Source organism: Canis lupus, chromosome 6, assembly GCF_003254725.2.
Source record: "Canis lupus dingo isolate Sandy chromosome 6, ASM325472v2, whole genome shotgun sequence".
Classification (NCBI taxonomy): domain Eukaryota; kingdom Metazoa; phylum Chordata; class Mammalia; order Carnivora; family Canidae; genus Canis; species Canis lupus.
The window spans coordinates 24474386-24495473 of NC_064248.1; the positions used below are offsets into that span (position 1 = coordinate 24474386).

At 39.8% G+C, this 21088-nt stretch overlaps 2 protein-coding genes and 1 long non-coding RNA gene across 6 annotated transcripts in view; 1 reads left to right on the forward strand and 2 right to left on the reverse strand.

The window, feature by feature from the left end:
• Positions 1-826: 826 nt before the first annotated feature.
• Positions 827-2630, reverse strand: LOC118355065 (uncharacterized). The gene is made up of 2 exons (XR_007411259.1): positions 2214-2630; positions 827-2084 (listed from the first exon to the last, which is right to left on the reverse strand). It is a non-coding gene; the product is annotated as an uncharacterized LOC118355065 (long non-coding RNA).
• A 37-nt stretch (positions 2631-2667) lies between these two features.
• THUMPD1 (THUMP domain containing 1) lies at positions 2668-11541 on the forward strand. Its single transcript, XM_025416324.3, has 4 exons — positions 2668-2992; positions 5102-5276; positions 6452-6700; positions 7868-11541. The coding sequence occupies exons 1-4, from the start codon at positions 2762-2764 to the stop codon at positions 8287-8289; spliced, it is 1077 nt and encodes a 358-aa protein (XP_025272109.1). The 5' UTR covers positions 2668-2761; the 3' UTR covers positions 8290-11541.
• Positions 11542-12232: 691 nt separating this feature from the next.
• LOC112640285 (acyl-coenzyme A synthetase ACSM4, mitochondrial) overlaps positions 12233-21088 on the reverse strand; it is a 55336-nt gene continuing 46480 nt past the window's right edge. For all 4 annotated transcript variants that reach the window (XM_049111332.1, XM_035718076.2, XM_025416323.3 and 1 more), the window contains 8 exons: positions 20146-20225; positions 18057-18180; positions 17239-17319; positions 17007-17108; positions 16218-16345; positions 16021-16120; positions 13984-14103; positions 12233-12653 (listed from right to left, as the gene is read on the reverse strand). In XM_049111332.1, coding sequence (XP_048967289.1) covers positions 12567-12653; positions 13984-14103; positions 16021-16120; positions 16218-16345; positions 17007-17108; positions 17239-17319; positions 18057-18180; positions 20146-20225 — 822 coding nt within the window. In that variant the 3' untranslated portion in view covers positions 12233-12566. The remainder of the gene's footprint in view (positions 12654-13983; positions 14104-16020; positions 16121-16217; positions 16346-17006; positions 17109-17238; positions 17320-18056; positions 18181-20145; positions 20226-21088) is intronic.

Genomic DNA, 21088 nt, shown 5'->3' on the forward strand with positions numbered 1-21088 from the left:
TTAAAAAAAAAAAAAAGAAGGCTTTGGGAAGCTGACAGGATTATAGGGAAGGCCAAAGGAACAGGTGCCAAGGATAGCTAGGGGAGCTAGGAGGCTGGAACTAGACCAATGTTCTGGAAAGTCTGGCACTGCCACCACTTCTGGAGTGGCTGCAATGCTACTGATACTGGATTTGCGATGCCGCTGCCATTGGTGGGATGAATTCTAAATAGGCACTGCCCTTTTACACATTTGCTTCCAATTATCAGTCCCAGACAGAAGCATCCAGTTGATGAAGTTGAGGTGATGTGCTCACATTATAGGGTGGGAAGAAGGGATACCTGACATTTCAAGCTTCCACAATGCAAGGTGGGACCTGCTTCTACTCAGACTCATCCAATGATGGATTCCACCTCCTCCCCAAAAAAGGAGGTTCACTTATTGAGCAAACAAAAACAATAAATGTCAACCATATGTAGACAAAAACTAAAGAGGAAGTAATCATAGGTAGTCATTGTATATGTTCTACCCCAGTCTTCCCCTCTTGGTGATAGAATCTCATTATTTCTCTGCCTCCATCCCCTAGAATAATAGTAGTAAATAAAGACATAGTGGAAAATACTTCCTCAAGGATTCCATTTCTTATGAAATCACTTCCATATTTGGCCAGAAGGAGGCACCCTGAAAGGGAAATTAATATTTTCCATTTGTCCTACACTGCAGTGTGGAATAGGACAGTTAATACCTAGTTCTAATCAGGAATGCTAGTATTAATATTAGTAATTTAAGCAAAAGAACCTAAGGGAAGATAAGGTTATGTGAGGAATATATATACACAAGACACATATATACATACATGTATATATATACAACTATACACATACACATACATATGTATTTACACATACATATAGTGAAGAAAAAAACCCAATTAACCATGAAGTTCAACATCAGGCTAATTACTTTTCCTCTTCTTAGTATTTTGTTGTTTCATACATAATAATTAAATCTCCAGGGATCCCTGGGTGGCGCAGCGGTTTAGCGCCTGCCTTTGGCCCAGGGCGCGATCCTGGAGACCCGGGATCGAGTCCCACGTCGGGCTCCCGGTGCATGGAGCCTGCTTCTCCCTCTGCCTGTGTCTCTGCCTCTCTCTCTCTCTCTGTGACTATCATAAATAAATAAAAAATTTATTAAAAAAAATAATTAAATCTCCAAATGTGAGATTGAAATATCTCCATCAATAAAATGCACAGCACTCCTGCATTTGCTCACCAAAGTAATACAGTCAAAGGTGGAACACCAACACAAGGGATTCATAAAGTTCAAGTTGACTTTTAATTACTTGAACTTATATAAGGAGTTGGATTCTGAACTTTAGGGTATGTGGAATATTATGATGTTAACTATGAAGGGATTGCTTACCTATCTAGACTAATGACTGCATTCTTAAACATTTGGGGGCCAGACATGAAGAAAATAGCAAGGGATATTTCATTGAAGAAAAGAAGAATCCTTTCCTATCAGCAAAAATTCTTTTATATGTATATGGATTTCTAGACTACTATTTCATATCAGCATGACTTTGTCATGGGAGTCACAAGAATGTCAATCTGAGAGATGCAGGCCTTACAATAACTAAGAGGTTTTTTTTTATTCCTGACTTTCTACTACCATCCACTCCACATTTTTGGGTCACTGGATTAGCTGATTCTTCCTGGAGCCAAAAAGGACAAACCCTTTTTTGGCTCTCCACGATTTTGTTCAAGAAGTGAGGATGTGATTTCCTATCCAAACCAAGTGCACCTGAAACAATAATTCAGCAAAATGTCACTTGTTAGGACATCAGCATCAAAAGTGTGGAAAGAAATGGAAAGGGACAATATCTTGAGTATGAATATAAAAATACGTTACAAATTAAAATGTTCCCATAGTGACAATTTAATGCTAAGAAGTATGTCCAAGAGGCCCTTGGGTGGTGGTTAAGTAGTGAAGCATCTGTCTTCAGCTCAGGTCATGATCCCAGGACCGTGGGATCCAGCCCCACCTCCAGCTCCCAGTCGGCTTCTCCCTCTTCCTCTGCCTGCCACTCCTCATGCCTGTGTGTGCTATTTGTCAAACAAATAAAATATTTTTTTTAAAAAAGGGTGTTCAGGTTTCCTTGTACTTTATATTTCTCATGCTGATAATCAAGTCTCTGAGACTTATGATTTCTGTATAGTCTGTGTTCTATGTACCTCTGAGGGTTCCTCAACAGGAGTATAAAGTCTCTTGATTACGCACATTTCACCAGGACCAAAAAATAAGTAGGATGGTTTGGAAGGCCCCAGTGACTTCTACGAGACCTTGGCCTATAAGGGCAAGATGTATGTGAAGTGTGTCTTGCTTTGCCAACCTCAGTACTCAGGTCCATCACTAGCATTCAGGTACTTAATACATATTAACTGAATAAATCAATGAATATGAATGGTAAATGAAACGGTTCTTCGCAAGGACGGTCTACATCCAGTTGGAAGCCATCGTGTAAGTTTACAGACCAGCTCTTGCGGAAAGCGGCTTTCCCAGGAAGTCCGAGCATCCTTGCGCCGGTGAGCAGTAGGACTACTTCTTCTCCACAGCCTGCCTCCGACCGGCGCTGGGACCCGGCGCAGCACCGAAAGAAGCTTGGGGGCGGGGCTACGGGAGGCCGTGGCGCGCACACGACGTAACCAGCCCGCGCCCGCAGAAGTGAGGAAGCCCGGAGCTGAGGAGAAACACGTTTCTCGCTAGCCTCGGCTCGCGCGCCATGGCGACCCCCGTCCAGCAGCCTCCTCAGTCTAGCGGCGGAAAGCGCAAAGGCAAAGCTCAGTATGTGCAGGCCAAGCGGGCTCGGCGCTGCGACGGCGGCGGGCCCCGGCAGCTGGAACCCGGGCTACAGGGCATTCTCATTACCTGCAACATGAACGAGCGCAAGTGCGTGGAGGAGGCCTACAGCCTGCTCAATGAATACGGCGACGACATGTATGGGCCCGAAAAGGTACGGGCCCCGTAGCGTGCAAGCGGCCTTGGAGGGACGAGGCGATGCTCGAAAGGCCGGCTGCCCGGTGCGCGTGCGCGAGTTTTGTGGGGGAGCTAGCCAAGGGCGTGGCCTCGTCTGCGTTGCCGCCTCTTTGCCTTGTCTGGGTTGCAGACCCCTGCCGGGTCGTGGGTTTGAAAAGCCTACACCTTTGGGTTTTTTTGTTTTTTTTTTTTCCCTCCCCATTAGTAGTCATAGTGGCTCCTATTTATAGATTGCTTCCGCAGTCCGCGTGTTGTGTTTCTGAAGCTCTCAAACGTTTACTGCTTCCAGTACACTTGTGAAGTAATTAATGTTCACGAGGACACTGAAGCTCAAGCAAGTTAAGTAAACGGTCCACATTCATACGGGGAACTTAATTTGTCCTCCTAGTTTTTGCATATCTTACCACGACTTTTACGCCACGGTTATCATATGTTTCTCCTAAGCCTTGTCTCTGAAATCGTGAGTTTAGTACCAGTGTTAGTTATTTTTTCAAATGCGTGTGTAAATGCAATTAAAAAGTAAAGTTTTTGGGGGGATCACTGGGTGGCTCAGGGGTTTAGCTCCTGCCTTCAGCCCAGGGCGTGATCCTGGAGACCCAGGATCGAGTCCCACGTCGGGCTCCCTGCATGGAGCCTGCTTCTCCCTCTGCCTGTGTCTCTGCCTCTCTCTCTCTCTCATGAATACATAAATAAAATCTTAAAAAAAAAAAAAGTAAAAAGTTTTGTACGCATACAAATTTTAGCAACACACTTTGGAAATCATTTTATTCTTGGCTTAGGATCTGGACTAATACATACACAAACACCTCAACGAATTAAAAGGGGAAGGATGATTTGGGGATTTGGATTCAAAATGTATTTATTTACTAGTTCTAAGGCTTGGGCCCCGGGCATATTATTTAATTATGCTGAGCTAAATAAAAAGGAAAAATGAAAGTGTATCTTAGAATGTTGACTAAAAACAGTGGCTTATGCAAATAAAATACAGCCTGGTATATAATAAAGGTCCTTAAATATGTATAATTATTATTAGCACCTGACTGGCATACTAATAATGGTGGGGCAGAGAACTGGGCGACCAGTGTCCTGTCCACACTGGTACCTTGAGCAAATTCTCGACTATTTCTGTTCCCTGTTCCTTAGTAAAATAGAAGTAAGGGTTGTTGTTGTTTTTTAATGCCATAACTGTTTGGTCTTATTGATGTAGTATTTGAATGTAGGCAAGATCCAAGCTGAGGGAGAAGGAAGAATTCTTGAGACTTTGGTGCAAAAAGGTGGTTTTATTAAAGCACGAAGACAGGGCCCACTGGCAGAAACAGCTGCTGCACCATAGTTATGAGGGGTGACTGACTATATAAATTGGAAGTTGGGGGAGGTAAAGGAAAAGAGAGGTTTTCAAAAGAATTTTTTTATGCTAAAGAAGACCTTCAAGATAGATAGAGACCTTGTCATTGTCAAGTTAGGGTTGTTTTTCCCTCTAGTACAGCAATAATAGTATGTTGGTTGGGAGTTTCCTTCTGGAAGTTAGATTATTGATAAGAATGCTCCCCCCCACCCCCCCGAATTAACGAAGACATTTGTAAACTGAGGGAAACTCTTGTCTTGCAGAACTCTGATCTCTATTAGCCATTTGTTTTTCCTTCCCTTAACTTTAGGGCAGCCAGAGTGCCTGAGGAATGTCCTACATATCCCACCTGTAGGGGGTGGTTGTGGGGAGTCAGCTTGGGCTTTGTCCTCACCTCGCCCTCTGCTCCTTCATCATAATCTCACCAAAAGAAGACTGCCTTATTTGGCACAAAGATATCTCTGATGGGATTAAGGTCTATCTTGAATTAATTCATCTGGTTGAGCACATTACCCAGTGTTCTAGAATGTTAAGGTACTTTTGAAAGCATTTTCAAGTTTTATGTGCCCCAGTCTGAGGGAACTCCCTTTTTCCTCCACATTTTGTAGGGAGCCATATATCAGTTTTTTAATAAAAAGCCTATGTTCAGTATTGATCCATCTGCTACTGGACATTTCACATCGTTAATTATAGCTTTTAATATGAGCTGTTTTTGCATTTCTGCTCATTTGTTTCATGCAGTTTATGGACAAAGATCAACAGCCCTCTGGAAGTGAGGGAGAAGATGATGATGTGGAGGCTGCTTTGAGGAAAGAAGTTGGTGACATTAAAGCCTCTACAGAGATGAAGCTAAGAAGATTCCAGTCAGTGGAGAGTGGAGCAAATAATGTAGTCTTCATCAGGACACTTGGGATAGGTGTGTCTGAATAATAAGCCTTAAGATTATTGAGCCTATAATATCTGGACCTCTCCTTGCTGCAGAACACTGCCTACAAAATGGCTTCATGGTTATGGCTCAGTTAATCATTTGATTGATCTTTTCCACACTGTTCTAGCACTAGGCATATGGAAAGGTAGAATGGGGTGGTGAACATCACATTGGCTTAGGAGTGGAAACCTGGCTTTGCCTCTTTCTTTGTATGTTTCTTTAGGTGAAGAGTACATATTCTGTCTAAGAGGAACAGCTGCTCTTCAGTGCCAGCCAATTTGGAATGGCTCCAGCCATCTGGAATGTAGTCCTATAGGGCCAGATCTCCTGATTTTTCAAAAGAAGTGGGAAATCTGGAGAAGCTCCTAGATTTTTTAATACAGTTAATTAATTTATTTATTTTAAAAATATTTTATTTATTTATGAAAGACACGCAGACAGAGAGGCAGAGAGACATAGGCAGAGAGAGACGCAGGCTCCATGCAGGAAACCTGATGTGGGACTTGATCTTGGGACTCTGGGATCACATCCTGAGCCAAAGGCAGATGCTCAACTGCTAAGCCATCCAGGCATCCCCAGTTAACTAGCTTAAAAATATTGAAAATACTGAGTAGCTCCAAACAGACTTGTAGATAGTGAGGATGGCCTAAGGACCACATCATGATCATGGTTTTAGGGCTCCTCTGAGTTCTGGGATCTAGATTTTTATGCAAACTTAACTGATGGATGAATTAAATCTTTTAAAGTGACTTGCAAATTTGTTTTTTTTTTTTTTGTAAAAAAAAGTGTACTGTTTAATATTATGTTTGTAGTTGCTGTTTTTGTAGGAAAATAGTATGGTGGTGTTGGACAAATGAGACATCACAAAAATGCTAACTCCAGTGTCTTCATGAAAAATTGTTTTTAGTGAAAGCAGTAATAATGCTGAAGAGTGACCATATTAGATATAGTAATATTCATTACAGGCAGTGAAGAAAGTTGAAAAAAGTTGGATTAGACTTACTAACATTTATTATGCTGATTTCTACTATACGTAGGTCACTGCCAATTAAAATTCATTTTAAAGAGTTTGAGGAGGTTCTAAACCGTCCGAGAATTTATATTTTTAATTTACTTGTTTGCTTAATTTACTTGTTGCTGAATTTTTTTCTTTTTTCCTTTAGAACCTGAGAAATTGGTACATCATATTCTCCAGGATATGTACCAAACCAAGAAGAAGAAGACTCGAGTTATTCTACGTATGTTACCCATTTCAGGCACGTGCAAGGCTTTCTTAGAAGATATGAAAAAATATGCAGAAACATTTTTGGAACCCTGGTTTAAAGCTCCAAACAAAGGGACATTTCAGATTGTATATAAATCTCGAAATAATAGTCACATGAATAGAGAAGAAGTTATCAAAGAATTGGCAGGTATGTTTCTCTTAGTGATTTATATTAGTATGCAATTCTAAATTCTTGAGTTTATGTTTCTTTTTTCTTTTCTTTTCTTTTTTTTTTTTTTTTTTTTACAATTTAAGGCTTATATTTTTGGGTATAAAAGAAGTATATTAGGGATCCCTGGGTGGCACAACGGTTTGGCGCCTGCCTTTGGCCCAGGGCACGATCCTGGAGACCCGGGATCGAATCCCACGTCGGGCTCCCGGTGCATGGAGCCTGCTTCTCCCTCTGCCTGTGTCTCTGCCTCTCTCTCTCTCTCTCTCTCTCTCTGACTATCATAAATAAATAAAAATTAAAAAAAAGAAGTATATTAAAATGTCCTCAAAATAGAGGTGCTTGGCTGGCTTATCCAATAGAGCATGTGACTCTTGATCTCATTGTGAGTTCAAGCCCATGTTGGGGGCAGAGATTATTTAAAAAAAAAAAAAAAAGTCCTTAAAATAATATCAAACCTAACAGATTTCAGTATGTTAGATATGAGACTCTAGGGTAGGTAGAAATGAAATCTTCCAAGTCAAGATTGAATTTTTTGGGAAAAAAGTACTCTGATTAAATGTCTCAGGACTCCTAACTCTGGGAAACGAACTATGGGTGGTGGAAGGAGAGGTGGGCGGAGGGTGGGGGTGACTGGGTGATGGGCACTGAGGTGGGCACTTGACAGGATGAGCACTGGGTGTTATTCTATATGTTGGCAAATTGAACACCAATAAAAAAATAAATTTATAAATAAATAAATGTCTCAGGATTTCATTTGTATTTATTTATTGAAAGAGTTCACAGAGTTTTGTTTTGTTTTGTTTTGTTTTAAGATGTATTTATTTGGGAGATAGAAAGTGCACATGAGTGGGTGAGGTGGGTGGAGAAGGAGACAAGCAGATTCCCCATTGAGCAGGGAGCCTGACATGGGGCTCCATGCTAGGACCCTGAGATCATGACCTGAGCTGATGGCAGACACTTAAATGATTAAGCCACCCAGGTGCCCCAGAGTTCACAGAATTTGATTGAAGTCCATGTAGAAGAGTAGACGAGTATATATACTGGGTTAACAAGTCCCAAATGAAAAGATGAAGGACTCTGTTTGTATCTGTTGAACTTATGATATACTTCTCCCTCTAAATGTTTTCTTACTCTTTGTTACAGGAATAGTAGGCAGCCTCAATTCGGAAAATAAAGTGGATCTTTCCAATCCACAATACACGGTGGTAGTAGAAATCATTAAAGCTGTCTGTTGCCTGAGTGTTGTGAAAGATTATATGTTGTTCAGAAAGTATAATCTCCAGGAGGTGGTGAAGAGTGCTAAGGACCCATCACAACTTAACCCAAAGCAGCCAGCACAAGCAGGAAATGGGAAAGAAGCTAAATTGGAACCTGGTGACAAATCAAATGACCCAGCAGAAGGAAAAAACCAGCAAGTGGTACCCGAAAATAATGAGGACCTGGGGCAGACAAAACCAAGATCTGAGATACAGGTGGTGAATGAGGGAGGAGCTAAACCTGAACTTGAAAGTCAAGTCACAGAAAGATCGGAGTCAAATGAAAATGACCTCTCAGAGGAAAAATAATTCATTTGATGTTGCAGGTGGGTTTCTCAGATGGCGTTTGGTGAGATATTGCTAGGATTCCATATAAAATTGTGACTGACAGTATATCGTTTTTTTTTTTTTTACCTTTGTGCACTATATAATGCTGAGCTCACAGTAGTGAACAGTGATTTAGCAATTCCGTTAATAATTCTGTTGGAGATCTTTTCACCCCCATATGCCAGTGTGCAATTAGGCCGATGTACACTTGGTTGCGCTGGGAGAAGCTGTGGATAAATAATGAACACTTGCATGGAGGGGGAGAGTGGAAGGAAGATAATGTTGGCCTCTCCCTCTTGATTAACCTCCCCAGCCTCCCCTGCTGCGCTGCCACCTGACTTATGGGAACAAACTAACTCTGTAAAAGAGAGTTTCATGGGGAATTTTCATTCCAAGGAAGGAATTTTTATGTGTTGCAGTTCAGCTGTCCCCTCCCACTTTGTTATAAACATAGCAAAAACAAAGGTCTTAGAGGTTTAGAAGTGAAATGTTTTTGTGAAGTTTTTCTTTTTGTGTGTGTGATTCTCTTACTTTGTTACTATGCCAGTTTTTATGTTTTATTAACATGTCACAAACATCTCTGATGATTTAGTGCTGCAATTTTTGAAGGCATGGGTGAGGTAGAAGAGGACCATTCTAGGCATAGAACTACAGGCATTTCTGATAAGGTTAGTGATAAAGAGTCTTCTGTGTTTCTTCAGGATGCCAGTGCAACAAGAGAGACAAATTCTTTATAGTGAAAGATACTTTTGAAATCCAAGCTATTCTCTTGCATTATACATTGTCTGTGGAATGGAACTTATAAACCTAGTATTTGCTCCAGCAATTGGAACTATAAATCATAACCATTTGATGATAAAGATGTTCATTATTTAAAATGACATCATGTAATATCAAAATAATAACTTTTGTTTAAAAAAATCACACTCAGGGGCACCTGGTTTGCTCAGTCTGTACAGCATGAGACTGTTGATCTTGGGGTTGTAGGTCTAAGCCCCATATGGGGTGTAGAGATTACTTAAAAATAAAATCTTAAACAAAAAAATCACATTCAGTTAAAGGTTTAGGAAGCAAATTATTTAGTAGCAGCAATTACACTACGAAAAGAAAAACTCACATAGTTGGTGAGACTAATACCAACATTAAATGCTAGAGCAGGAAGCTGTACAAGAACCTGAAAAGCAGCAGCTTCTCAATCTGGGTTGATGAGTCAGCAGATTTCATGAATATTTGCCATACTGTAGCCTTGGTAAGATTAAAATTCAAGAAGGCTTTTTCTGTGAGGAGCCTCTCAAAACAAAAGGCAATATAAATTTCATGGGTTTTCATATCTGAGGACTGAAGGTCTGTCATGAATAGTCCTGGTGCTCATGGTTGCCTCCATGACAAGTTTTGCCTTATTTTGGTAAAAGAAAATCCTGATGTTGATGTTACAGCACACTACTTTCTTCACAGAGAGGTGCTGATATATAAAAGGAGATGAAGTGAAGAAAGTTCTGGATAATGCTGTAGAAATTGTTAACTTTATTAAAGACCCATGTATGCAAGAATGTTTGAAAACAAAACTAAAGTCTGAACAAGGAGCACATAAATCATCATACAGAAATTCAGTGGCTTGTCAGAGGATGAGTTCTCAACAGGATATTTGAGTTGAAAGGTGAATTGCCAGAGTACACACAAGGAAATACTGGCCAGATTTTGCTGAGTGCTTTGGAGATGAAAGATGGCTACAAAAACTAGTCTATTTAGTAGACATTTTTCATCACATGAACCAATGAGACCAGTTTCTTCAAGGTTCTGGAGAAAATTGTTTTGAAAGTAATAAGGTTCTCAGATTAAAAAGACACAGACTTCTTTGGAACTATCACTTTGCCAAAGGAACTCTTGAAATGTTTCCATAGCCACTTGGGCTTGAGAATGAAGAAAAGATAGCAATAAGTCTGCAGTCTTAACTAAAACTCTCCACGAAGAACTACAAAACCAAATTAAATAGCATTACCCCTCCTTTTCCTAAAACTGGTTTATGACTGGGTGAGGAACCTCTTCTCTGAATCTCAGTTTAAGATTTTCTCTGGGAGAATAGAAAGAACTCTGTAAGTCATAGTCTGATAGTTCTGGGTTTCTGTGAAATAAGAGTATCCTTAACTTAGTGCTCACACTTGCATGCCATGAGAGTTCCCTTAATTTGGAAGTTTTTTTCAAGATTTCCTCCAAGGTAAACTTCTGAAAAATGTTGGAAAGATGGACACCAAAGAGAGCTGCATACTAAGTCCAGATTGAGAATAAATATTAAGAGGCTGTGAAATTTACTTTGAGAGATGGGTTTATTAAGTTTTAAAAAGTTCAGAAGTATTATAAATGTTGAGTCTTCCTGCACCAATATCTGTGTTTTTTTAATGGTTAGGGAATATGGGAATGTATTTTTATCCTCCTAAACTAGTGGTCCAGACTGGAAGGATTGGGGAGGGGCAAAGACTAGAGACTGGACCTTGGTAATGCAGATGAGGCTCTAACTTCCTTCTACATCTTTTTAGATACTTAGATACTCTTAATAGGTTGAAGTCACCTTGAAAGGATGTTAAGAGCATTGTAGTGTCATTTGCATGAACACGGAGGATAGGACTTTGGTGCCTTCATCAGACTTGCTCCAAGACAAAGATAATTTTATTTTGATAGTTCAAGACTCTGGGACTGTGGGAATAAAATCGGCCATAAGCTTATAGAACATCCAACTCTATGGAACTGGATTCCTTACTTTGTGAAAGCTGCTACTCTACAGAAAGATTTAGTAGTTTGTATTTAATCTTGTATTTATTTGTATTTGGTAAGACCTGAGTACAAGTGTTCTTCCCTAGCTGTAAAGCACTGTGTTCTGTTGGAATCTGAATTCATTCATTGATGTATTTTCAGGCTTCTCATCTTTATTGTCATTGACAGTTAAGCATGTTTTATAAATGACAAGATTCCAGGGTGGGAATGGAGTGGTTTCTTTCTTTTAATTTTTTATTTTTTAAGTTATGTCAATTTAAAAAACTCTAGTGTTGTGATTTAGTAAAGCGGATTTGCTCTGGAGGAAAGAGTGTTAAACTTGGTATTTTGAAACATGTTTGTTTAAGATTATCATTTCCAAATGTTGTTTTACTTGTACTTTGCTTTTGGTATGGCCAAATATTTCGCTTGTTTTTCATAGTTCCTGATATTTTCAGAAAAATCAAAATAAATTTGTTCCCTGAAGATTGGTGCTCTGTGCTCTTTCTTTCTTCCTGCCTCTTAGTAAAGCTCTTGCTTTATAATAAATATCTCATAACTGATCCTTATATGTCAAATTATATATCAAAAGTTATGTTCATTGATGATATACATGATATAAAACTTTTAGTAATTGCTCTTGATTAATTATTTGTAAGTAATCCAAACTTCAGATATTTTCCAGTCAACTTGCTTCAAAAGGGAGGTATAGGGCACCTGAGTGGCTCAGCTGGTTAAGTGTCCAACTCTTGATTTCAGCCTGGGTTATTAGCTCTAGCCCCTAGTTGGGCTCTCTGCTCAGTGGGGAGTCTGCTTGGGATTCTTTCTCCCTCTCCTTCTGCCCCTCCCCCTCTCTAAAATAAACATCCTTAAAAGATACAGTAATACAGTATTTAATTAAATTTACTTACTGGCTTTTGAATTACTTATATTCCTTATTTTAAAATTAATATTTTAATTCACTTTTTTTTTTTTAAGTAGGCTCCATGCTTATAGAGCCCAAAGTGGGGCTGGAACCCACCATCCTCAGATTAAGACTCAAGCCAAGATCAGGAGTCAGGTGCCTAACCAACTGAGCCACCTAGGCACCCTTTTAATTCACTTTGAAGAACTAGTAATATAAGATGTTAAGCAGAAGAATTTTTTTTTTAAGCAGAAGAAATTCTATCTTGAACACTTTTCTTAGAATAATTGTTCTAATCTTTATTTTGACTTAGGCACAAGATACATTCATTGTCCACTGTGCTTTTCTAAGTAATCATTTTCTATTTTAAACCCTGGAAGTCATTAAAATCATTGCCTCTGTCACTTTGGTCATTATAACTGTTTTCTTCCCAAATATTTTTAGATCTTTTTTGATTTAATTTTTGATTAAGTACAGAACAAAGTATAGGGTTTTTCAACTAGAAAAAATCTTCAGCATTGTAATAGAGTAGTCACTAAATTATCAGAAAACAAGGAATAAAAGAAAGCAAGCCTATGACTACATAATGCCATAGTTTCTTATCAGGCTATGTCCGACCCCATTCGTGGTCTCTCAAAACGTGGCGTTTGATTTTCCCAGTGACTGTCTTTGGGAGTTCTGGAACAAATTCCACCTGATTAACAGAGAAACATACTATGAGACACAATTCCATTTGACAATCCCAGTTGTCAGTACAATAGGGAGAGCATTTGTGTAACTGGCGAGTTTGAGTCTGGGGGTTGTTTTAGCTTAAGCTCATTAAAATTCTTGTGTTTATACAGTCCAGTTGACATTGGAGCTACATCATGAGTTTTTAGTGCAAAGGCTATATGCTTTGTCAGAAGAATATAATAATACCTTTACTCTATTGCTTCCCTTCCAGTTCCAACTAGACCTAGGCCTTTACTACCCCAGGGAAACAGAGGCCACACCTAAATGCACAGAGAAACCAGTTAATTCATGGGTTTTGGGCTTTTAAGACCTGTGTCCAACAGTTTCTGAAGGAGACTTTGAGAGATAATTTTGAGTACAATTTTCCCTTCATGCTCATGGTAAAATCTGTTTTCCCTCCCTCGAGATGTCACTATTTAAAAATTTTCTCAACATTCTGAAAATCAACTGGTGACTGATTTAGTAAATTTAATGGAGAAAATGTAGCTAGTTCTTCGGCTGAAGTTAATGACCCTTTTGGTTGAAATACCAATTGAAATGGAATGCTCATATCAGTATCAACAAGATTCCAGGATGAGAAGAAAGGAAATTGCAATGCCATCTCTATGTTTTTAAAACTTTTTTTTTTTTTTAAAGATTTATTTATTCAGAGAGAGAGAGAGAGAGAGGCAGAGACACAGGCAGAGGGAGAAGCAGGCTCCATGCAGGGAGCCCGACGTGGGACTCGATCCCGGGTCTCCAGGATCACACCCCGGGCTGCAGGCGGCGCTAAACCACTGCACCACCGGGGCTGCCCGCCATCTCTATGTTTTTATGTAAAATTATTCTCAAAACCTTCCTTGAAGGTTTCGGAAGAGATTTTACAGTTTCTTTGGATAATATCTTTTTTCTGAACCTAAGTTTGGTCACTTGATACTTAAAGGCTTGTGCTTTGAATTTGGAAGAGTATTCTGGCTTGAGGGTCATATGATAGCTGAATCAGGTATGGTCTTTAAAAATTTTCCACCACTTTTTTTTCTCATGGAATGGGACTGATTAGTCTTATAAACTGATGAGTTTCTTTATAAAGTAGATACTCAGTGTTGCAGAGTTGATCAAAACTAGTTTATCAAACATTAAGTGTTCTAAAATAAATTTTCTAAAGCAAAATTATTAGGGCTAAACAAGTTAAAATAGGTGTCTTCAACTTACATAATGAGCTACCCTAAAGTTAAAAGCTAATAAAATCTATGTACTTAATAGCTTAGAGCTTGTTTGATAACACTCTTCACTTCTGGGCAAAAAATACTTACCTTTCTTGGATATTTGTAAGGTGCAGTTGTTTTTTTCACATGATCCTGAAGTTCAAGAGTTAATTTCTCTGGGTTGGATGATTTAAAGGGTGCAGATAAGACAACAAAGGCTTTCACTACCTGCAGAAGAAAAGTCCATTTATATTGATGTTTGTTTTTCAGACACATCAAGAGTTGGAACCAAGGCTGAACACAGGTACTTAAAATTATTTGTTAATAGCAGCTTGATGCAAATCCAGAGATCTCCTCTGAAAAGAGCTTGGATACAAGTCAGGTTTTGAGATCTAATTCCAGATAAATGGTTTGAGTGTGAGGAGAACAGTGTTTCGATAAAGCTAAAAGTTGAGTTTTATTTACATGTCACACATATATTTAACATTTCAGTCGGGGTCCTAATATTATACAGGCAGTTCTTGATTTACAGATGACCACTTCAAACCTACACTGTTAGAAGCATGTAATAGGGAGACAAATGGTTCCAGAGAATATGGCTTGAAAGGGATTTGGGGAGGTTTGGTGGAGGGATTTGTATGCTGCAAGATGAACTCTCAGGAGGGATTCATCTACCTCTGAAAAGTCTTTTCTGCTAAATATTTTTTGCTTCTCTTCTGAATACTATTCAAAACCCACCAATTAGATAATTACTGAGATTAGTTAAGTATAATTTAAATTATCAATTATTCATACACTGATTCCAGTTGGTATTTACTTCTAATGTTCAGATGAAATCAAATATATTGAGAGAATGAGAATATGGTGGCAGGAAAAAATGCTTTGAAGAATGGAATCCATTGAGTGTGGAGGTGGTACAGGAGGTTTGAGTATGGGATCGATAGAGTCACTGCAGAGGCTCACTGATATGTAAAAGACATTGTAGAGGGTGCATGGGTAGCTCAGTTGGTTAAACCTCTGTCTTTGGCTCAGGTCATGATCCTGGGGTCTTGGGATAGAGCCTCACACTGGCCTCCATGCTCAGTGGGGAGACTCCTGCTCCCTCTCCCTCTGCCTGCCACTCCTCTGCTTGTGCTCTCTCTCTCTCTCTCTCTCTCTGTCAAATAAGTAAAGTCTTAACAAAAAAAAAAAATGGCATCAGAGAAGGAGATGTGAAAGGATGCTGATACACAAGCTGTTTTTGAAATTTTGCTGAGTCTGTAAGAAACTTCCTTGAGGAAAGGAAATGTCTACCTTCCATACTACATGGCTTCCTCCTAAAACTAAGTCTTGTCATCCCCCAAGTTCCCTTTCATTAGGTCCTAAGTAGGCTTGTGGGACTTGTTTGGGAACCTAGCAACCACCTTCTATTTTCATTGTTTCTGTGAAAAAATGTAGTTTGATTTCCATGACAGTCATACACACAGTAAAATCTGCTTTTTCTTATGCAGCACCTAATGGCCCCTTTTAGTAATAGTACACTGATTTTCCTATGGAGTATTACCCTAACTTCTCTCTCTGGAGGTGTTGGCACTAACTTCTACCTCCAATGACCAGTATATGATCCAGGTCTGGCTAGTGAGCATATACCATTCCCTGGACCACATTGGTTAGATATGTGATCTAAGATAGGCAAATGTTATTCTGGGAATTGCTTGAAACTGTTAGAAAAGGAGCTGTCTCCTTTACTGGTTGTTATGCTGTGTACATTTGGAGTCGGTTGCTACCAAGTAGGAAGAACCTACCTGAATGGAGCCAACCTAAAGAACAACAGCCAGGAAGATGAAGAAAGACAGAGTTTTGCTAACTTGACATGAATCCTTGGATGTAGCTGTACCTGAAAACCTCACTTACATGTGAGCCAATAGATTCCTTTTTTTTTAAAACTTAAGTCAGTTTGAGTTGAGTTTCTGTCACTACTAAAAGAATCTTAATACATCCCCCTTGGGACACAGCTCATTTGTAAAGTTGAGTGCCTAGTATACATTTTTGTCACATGTGCTTCAAAACAAGAATTACATGACTACTCCTGATTCACTCTCCAGAGTGGTCAAATGGATAGAATTGGAAAATATGAAATTGCTACTTTAATGACATTTACTCTACCTCTCCTCTGATTGGATCTGGACTACTGACCACAGCTGATTCAACCACTGCTGGGTGTTCAATTAGCGCACTTTCTACTTCAAATGGCCCAATACGGTACCTAGAAGAGGAAAAGAAGCCCTTGATCACTATATCACTCAAGTAGGAGATCTCCCCCTGGCAATCTGTTACTCTGTAAGAGTGGCAAGTATACAAACCCAGAAGATATGATGACATCATCAGCTCTGCTGACAAACCAGAAATACCCATCACTGTCCATGATGCCTCTGTCTCCAGTGACATAAAAATCTCCTCTTATTGTGGCAGCAGTTTTCTCTGGATTGTCCTAGGAATCAAAGATGACTTTGGGGGTGAATTTGGTTAGGATAGAAAAAGGGATATGGCACCCATGCAGTGACTAGTACATTGCACATACTATTTCCAAAAGAATATAATTTTTTTTAGGGCACCTGGGTGGCTCAGTCATTAAGCATCTGCCTTTGGCTCATATCTCAGGATCCTGGGATCAAGCCCCATGGGCTCTCTGCTCATAGGAGAGCCTGCTTCTCCCTCTCCCTCTGCCTGCCACTCCCCCTGCTTGTGTTCTCTCTCTCTCTCTCTGTTAAATGAATAAATTCTTAAAAAAGAAAAAGAAATTTAAAAGGTGGTTCCTACTGTAGAATACTAAAGGTTCAAGAGTATAATGAAAAGGAAACCCCACTTCCACCTCTTCTGTCCCATATCACCCCCTCCCTGCTCTCTGCAGCTTGCCTAGTTGTCTTTTCTGGGGACGAGCATGACAACTGGTTTCTTATACATAGAATTTAATCTTTACAACCCATAGGAGATTGGTGATATTCTCCCCATTTTACAGTTGATGAAGTAGACTTGGATTTTGTGACTTGCCCAAGGTTACACAGCAACACATGGTGGATATGAAATTTGTACCCAAGTCTAAATACCACCTTTCTATTAACTTATGAGTAGCACATTCTCCATTCTTGTACCACATATTCAGAGAAGAAACAGAAGGGCCTTGTGGACTTCAGTCTGAGGGCAATTTCCCCTTCTTTGCCAGGTGGTAAGACGTTGCCATTTTCATCTATAATCTAGAATGAAAGAAAATTTAGATTCCTAAAATTTTCTTTTTACAAAATGAAAACAGGTTATGAATAGTTGTACACTGAATAGCAGAGAACTGTAAAACATTCTTTGTTGAAACAGTCAGATATTACCCACCTGGACATCATAGGGTAGTACTCCTTTCCCCATAGAGCCTGGTTTAATTTCTTGTCCTTTCTGATTGGCACAAATTATTCCCTATTGAGAGAACATGTTTTATATAAGAATATAAAAATTCATTTTCTGTAGCTATTTATATCATGACAATACAACATAAGAGTCAGTTTTGACTGGACTGATTTTCTCGGCATGCATGCTTGTCATATATATATATATATATACACACACACACATATACACACACATATTATTTTAGAACAGTGCTTCTCAAATGTGAGTATATGTCAGAATCATCTGGAACATTCATTTTTCAAGCACAGATTGCCAGGCTCCATCCCAGAGTTTCTGATTCAGTAGTTCCAGCTAGTGTGGGGTGGGATGTCTGAGAATTTGTGCTACTACCGAATTTCCACATGCTGCTGATGCTGCTGGATTTTGGACCATACTTTGAAAAACTGCTCTTTTAGACTAAGGGTGCCATTTAGTGGTGCCATCTTGGGATAAATTCCCCACTGGGGCTTCTCTGATGTCCTCAGTACCGCTGAGAAGATGAGCCACATGATTCTGACTCTCTCCAACCTAGCTTTTAAGACTTCTGAATGGGGAGAAAACAGAAAGACTGCAGGGAATAATCCTAATTCCCCTCTAGCCAAGCCTAATTGGGCAATTCAGAGGTTCTGGTAGTTAATGGCAAGGTAAAGTATTCTAGGAAACTCCATAAAAATTTAGAGCACCAACAGGGCTCTTCAGGGGCTCATTCTGGAGTTGAAAGTCTCCCAATATGCTAAAATTTCAACATTTCCCATTAAACATACCACTTCTGTCTGTCCATAGCCTTCATACAGCTCCAGCCCAGTTTGTACCTTCCACTGTTCCAGCACCTCTGGGTTCAGTGGCTCCCCTCCGGTCAAGCAGTGCTGTAGTTTCTTGAATTTATATCTGCAGACACAGAGTCTCATGGAGTCTTTGGGGGGAAGAAGTCTGAGTAGCCTTCATTAAAAAATTATTAGGAAATTCTAACAAGCAACTGAGTTAGAGAAGGCAAGTGTTAGGAAGGTTCATTCAGCAAATATTTTTGAGCACCTACTATCTTGCCAGACATGGTTGTAGATTATGTGGGGCATGTTAGTGATTAAAGTAAAATTTCCAGGGACGCCTGGGTGGCTCAGTGGTTGAGTGTCTGCCTTCGGCTCAGGTCGTGATCCTGGAGTTCTGGGATGGAGTCCTGCATCAGGCTCCCTGGGGGAAGCCTGCTTCCCTCTCTGCCTCTCTCTGTATGTCTCTCATGAATAAATAATACAATCTTAAAAAAAAAATTTCTATACAGAGTTTGCATTTTAGCAGGCTGTTAAAGGAGGGGAGAAAGTAGGAGAAAATGCTGATAATAATCTTAAGCAGTTATTATGAACCAAGTGATAAAAACAGCTAACATTAATTGAGCATTTACTGTGCTGTGAGGGCTTTAGGAGCACTCTCATAATCCTCATGTCCGTATTTTACAGATGAGGACATTGAGGCTGGGAGAACTTAAAGAAATTGCCAGAGGCCTCATGAAGGGCTGAGTTGACTACTCTGCACTTAATATTTGTGTAGTGTCTCCCCAAGTGGGCCACGTACATTGAATTCTCACCAGAAACCCATGAGGCAGCTCTTAATCCTCTCTCATGGATAGAATTAAGGGATACTTACTTAGATCATCTTGAGTGTTTGAGGTCTCACTAGTAGTAAGCAGTAGAGCCCCATTTGTTTAACTTTGGAGATTAAGCTTTTCACTACTGGCCTTACTACTCTGCTGCCCACTTTCTCAAGTGAGAAAATCTGAAACCACTGGGCTCTGATGCATTGAGGTCTCCAAGGGGCAGGACAGGAATTGTGCCTATTCAAAGTAACCCTTGAAAGCCCTCAAACTACTCTTGAGATGTGAGCAAGATGTTCACATTTTGAGGGATGCCTAGGTGGCACAGTTAGTTGAGCATCTGACTCTTAGTTTTGGCTCAGGTTGTAATCTCAGGGTTGTGAACTCAGGGTTGTGGTCTCAGGATCTTGGGGTTGTGAGATTGAGCCCTGTGTTAAATGCCATGCTCTGGGGGCAGAGTCTGCTTGAGTTTCTCTCTCCTTCTCCCTCTGTTCCCTCCACCACATGCTCCTTCTCTCTCTCTCTCTCTCTCTCTCTCAAATAAATAAATAAATAAATAAATAAATAAATAAATAAATAAATCTTAAAGAAAACAAAGATGCTCACATACTGAGGCCCACAAAAGAGTTGACCCTGACTAGGATAAGAGAGGTTTCAGATCTGCTTTATTTTGTTTCACAGCACTCTCTCTCCTGGGTGTCCATACTTGGGGGGACTGAGGACAGGTGAGGCTGCACTACTTAAATTGTTTCTCTCTTCCTTTCTCTTTCATGCAGTCAATTCATATTGGTTAAGTATATATACATTGCAAGTTCACTAGGGGTTCAGGTGATTTGGATAAATTGATTACAATCCTCAAGTCATAAGACTTACATTAACTTCTCTTCAAGGCAGTATAAATGCAGTTATATTTTGGGGTAGAGGGAGGTTAGTTCTTGGACTGTAGGGTTCTGATTTTCCCTGAAAAAACATTTATTTGCCCCTTAGAGGCTATTTCTAGGGGAAGCTGAGAGGCAATTTGGGCAATATCTGCAGACATATTTAATGGTCACCAGGGAGGTTCTACTGGCATCTAGTAGGTGGAGGCTGGGTAGTATGCTGCTCAACATCCTGCAGTACACAGGACAGCCCCCAACAATACAGAATTACTCGGTCCAAAAATGTGAACAGTGGCAAGACTGAGGAAACTTGCACGGAAATGGGGGAGATCTGTGATGCTGGACTGCAGCTTTTGTTTATGCTTCAAATGGAGGTTTCCACTCAAGTACCTTTTCAGATCTTTCTGCACAAGCATCCGGTACACAGTGGGAGCAGCGCACAGGGTTGTGATGGGATAAGTCGTGAGTGTCTGGATGATGGAGAAAGACAATTGTCAGAAATGGTTAATTAGAGGCCACAACTAGAGCTGCTGTCTGCACCCCCTCATCCTCTTTCATGACATTTCCATTATATGACATTACTAAGAATCAGAAAGCAAGTATTTATTAGTTGTCACTAGTGGCTGTATGTCTGTTGGGAATTTACAATTATTGGAAAGAAAATGTGTATGTTACAGTAATAGACATACACAATCAACTTCAACTGAAAGTAAATTGTTGAATTTGAGACCAACTCCAAAGTATGAACTGGTTTATTCTACCTCAGGGCTGCAAATTACCTTTCACGATGGGATTTTGAAACCTCCTGCCCATATATTCCTACACAGTACTCACTCTGAATGTAAACTAACCTACCAAAACCTTCCAACACTCTTTCTATAAAAAGATCAGTCCTGGGGCACATGGGTGGTTCAGTCTTAGATTAAGCCTCCAACTCTTGGTACCTCCTCAGGTCAAGATCTCAACGCTGCGAGATTGAGCCCTGTGCAGGCTCCACCTTCAAGGTAGAGTCTCCTTGGGATTCTTTCCTTCTCCCTCTCCCCTTCCCTCTGCTCCTCTCCCTGCTTGCGCATGTGTGCTCTCTCTCTAAAATTAAAAAAAAAAAAAAAAAAAAAAAAAGACAGTCGTTTTGCGTGAATTAAATGCATTAGTAAGGCGTTTTTCAGGTCTTTCCCTAACTTTAAGATTTGCCCCACTCATTTTACCTCCAGCTCCTTGAAGAAAAATAATAACCTACACATGTTGAATCTAGAGATACTCATGTTCTAGATGCCCTATTTCTAGAGAGATTCCAGTATATCAAATAATAAATTGACAGTTTGTATTTAATTTA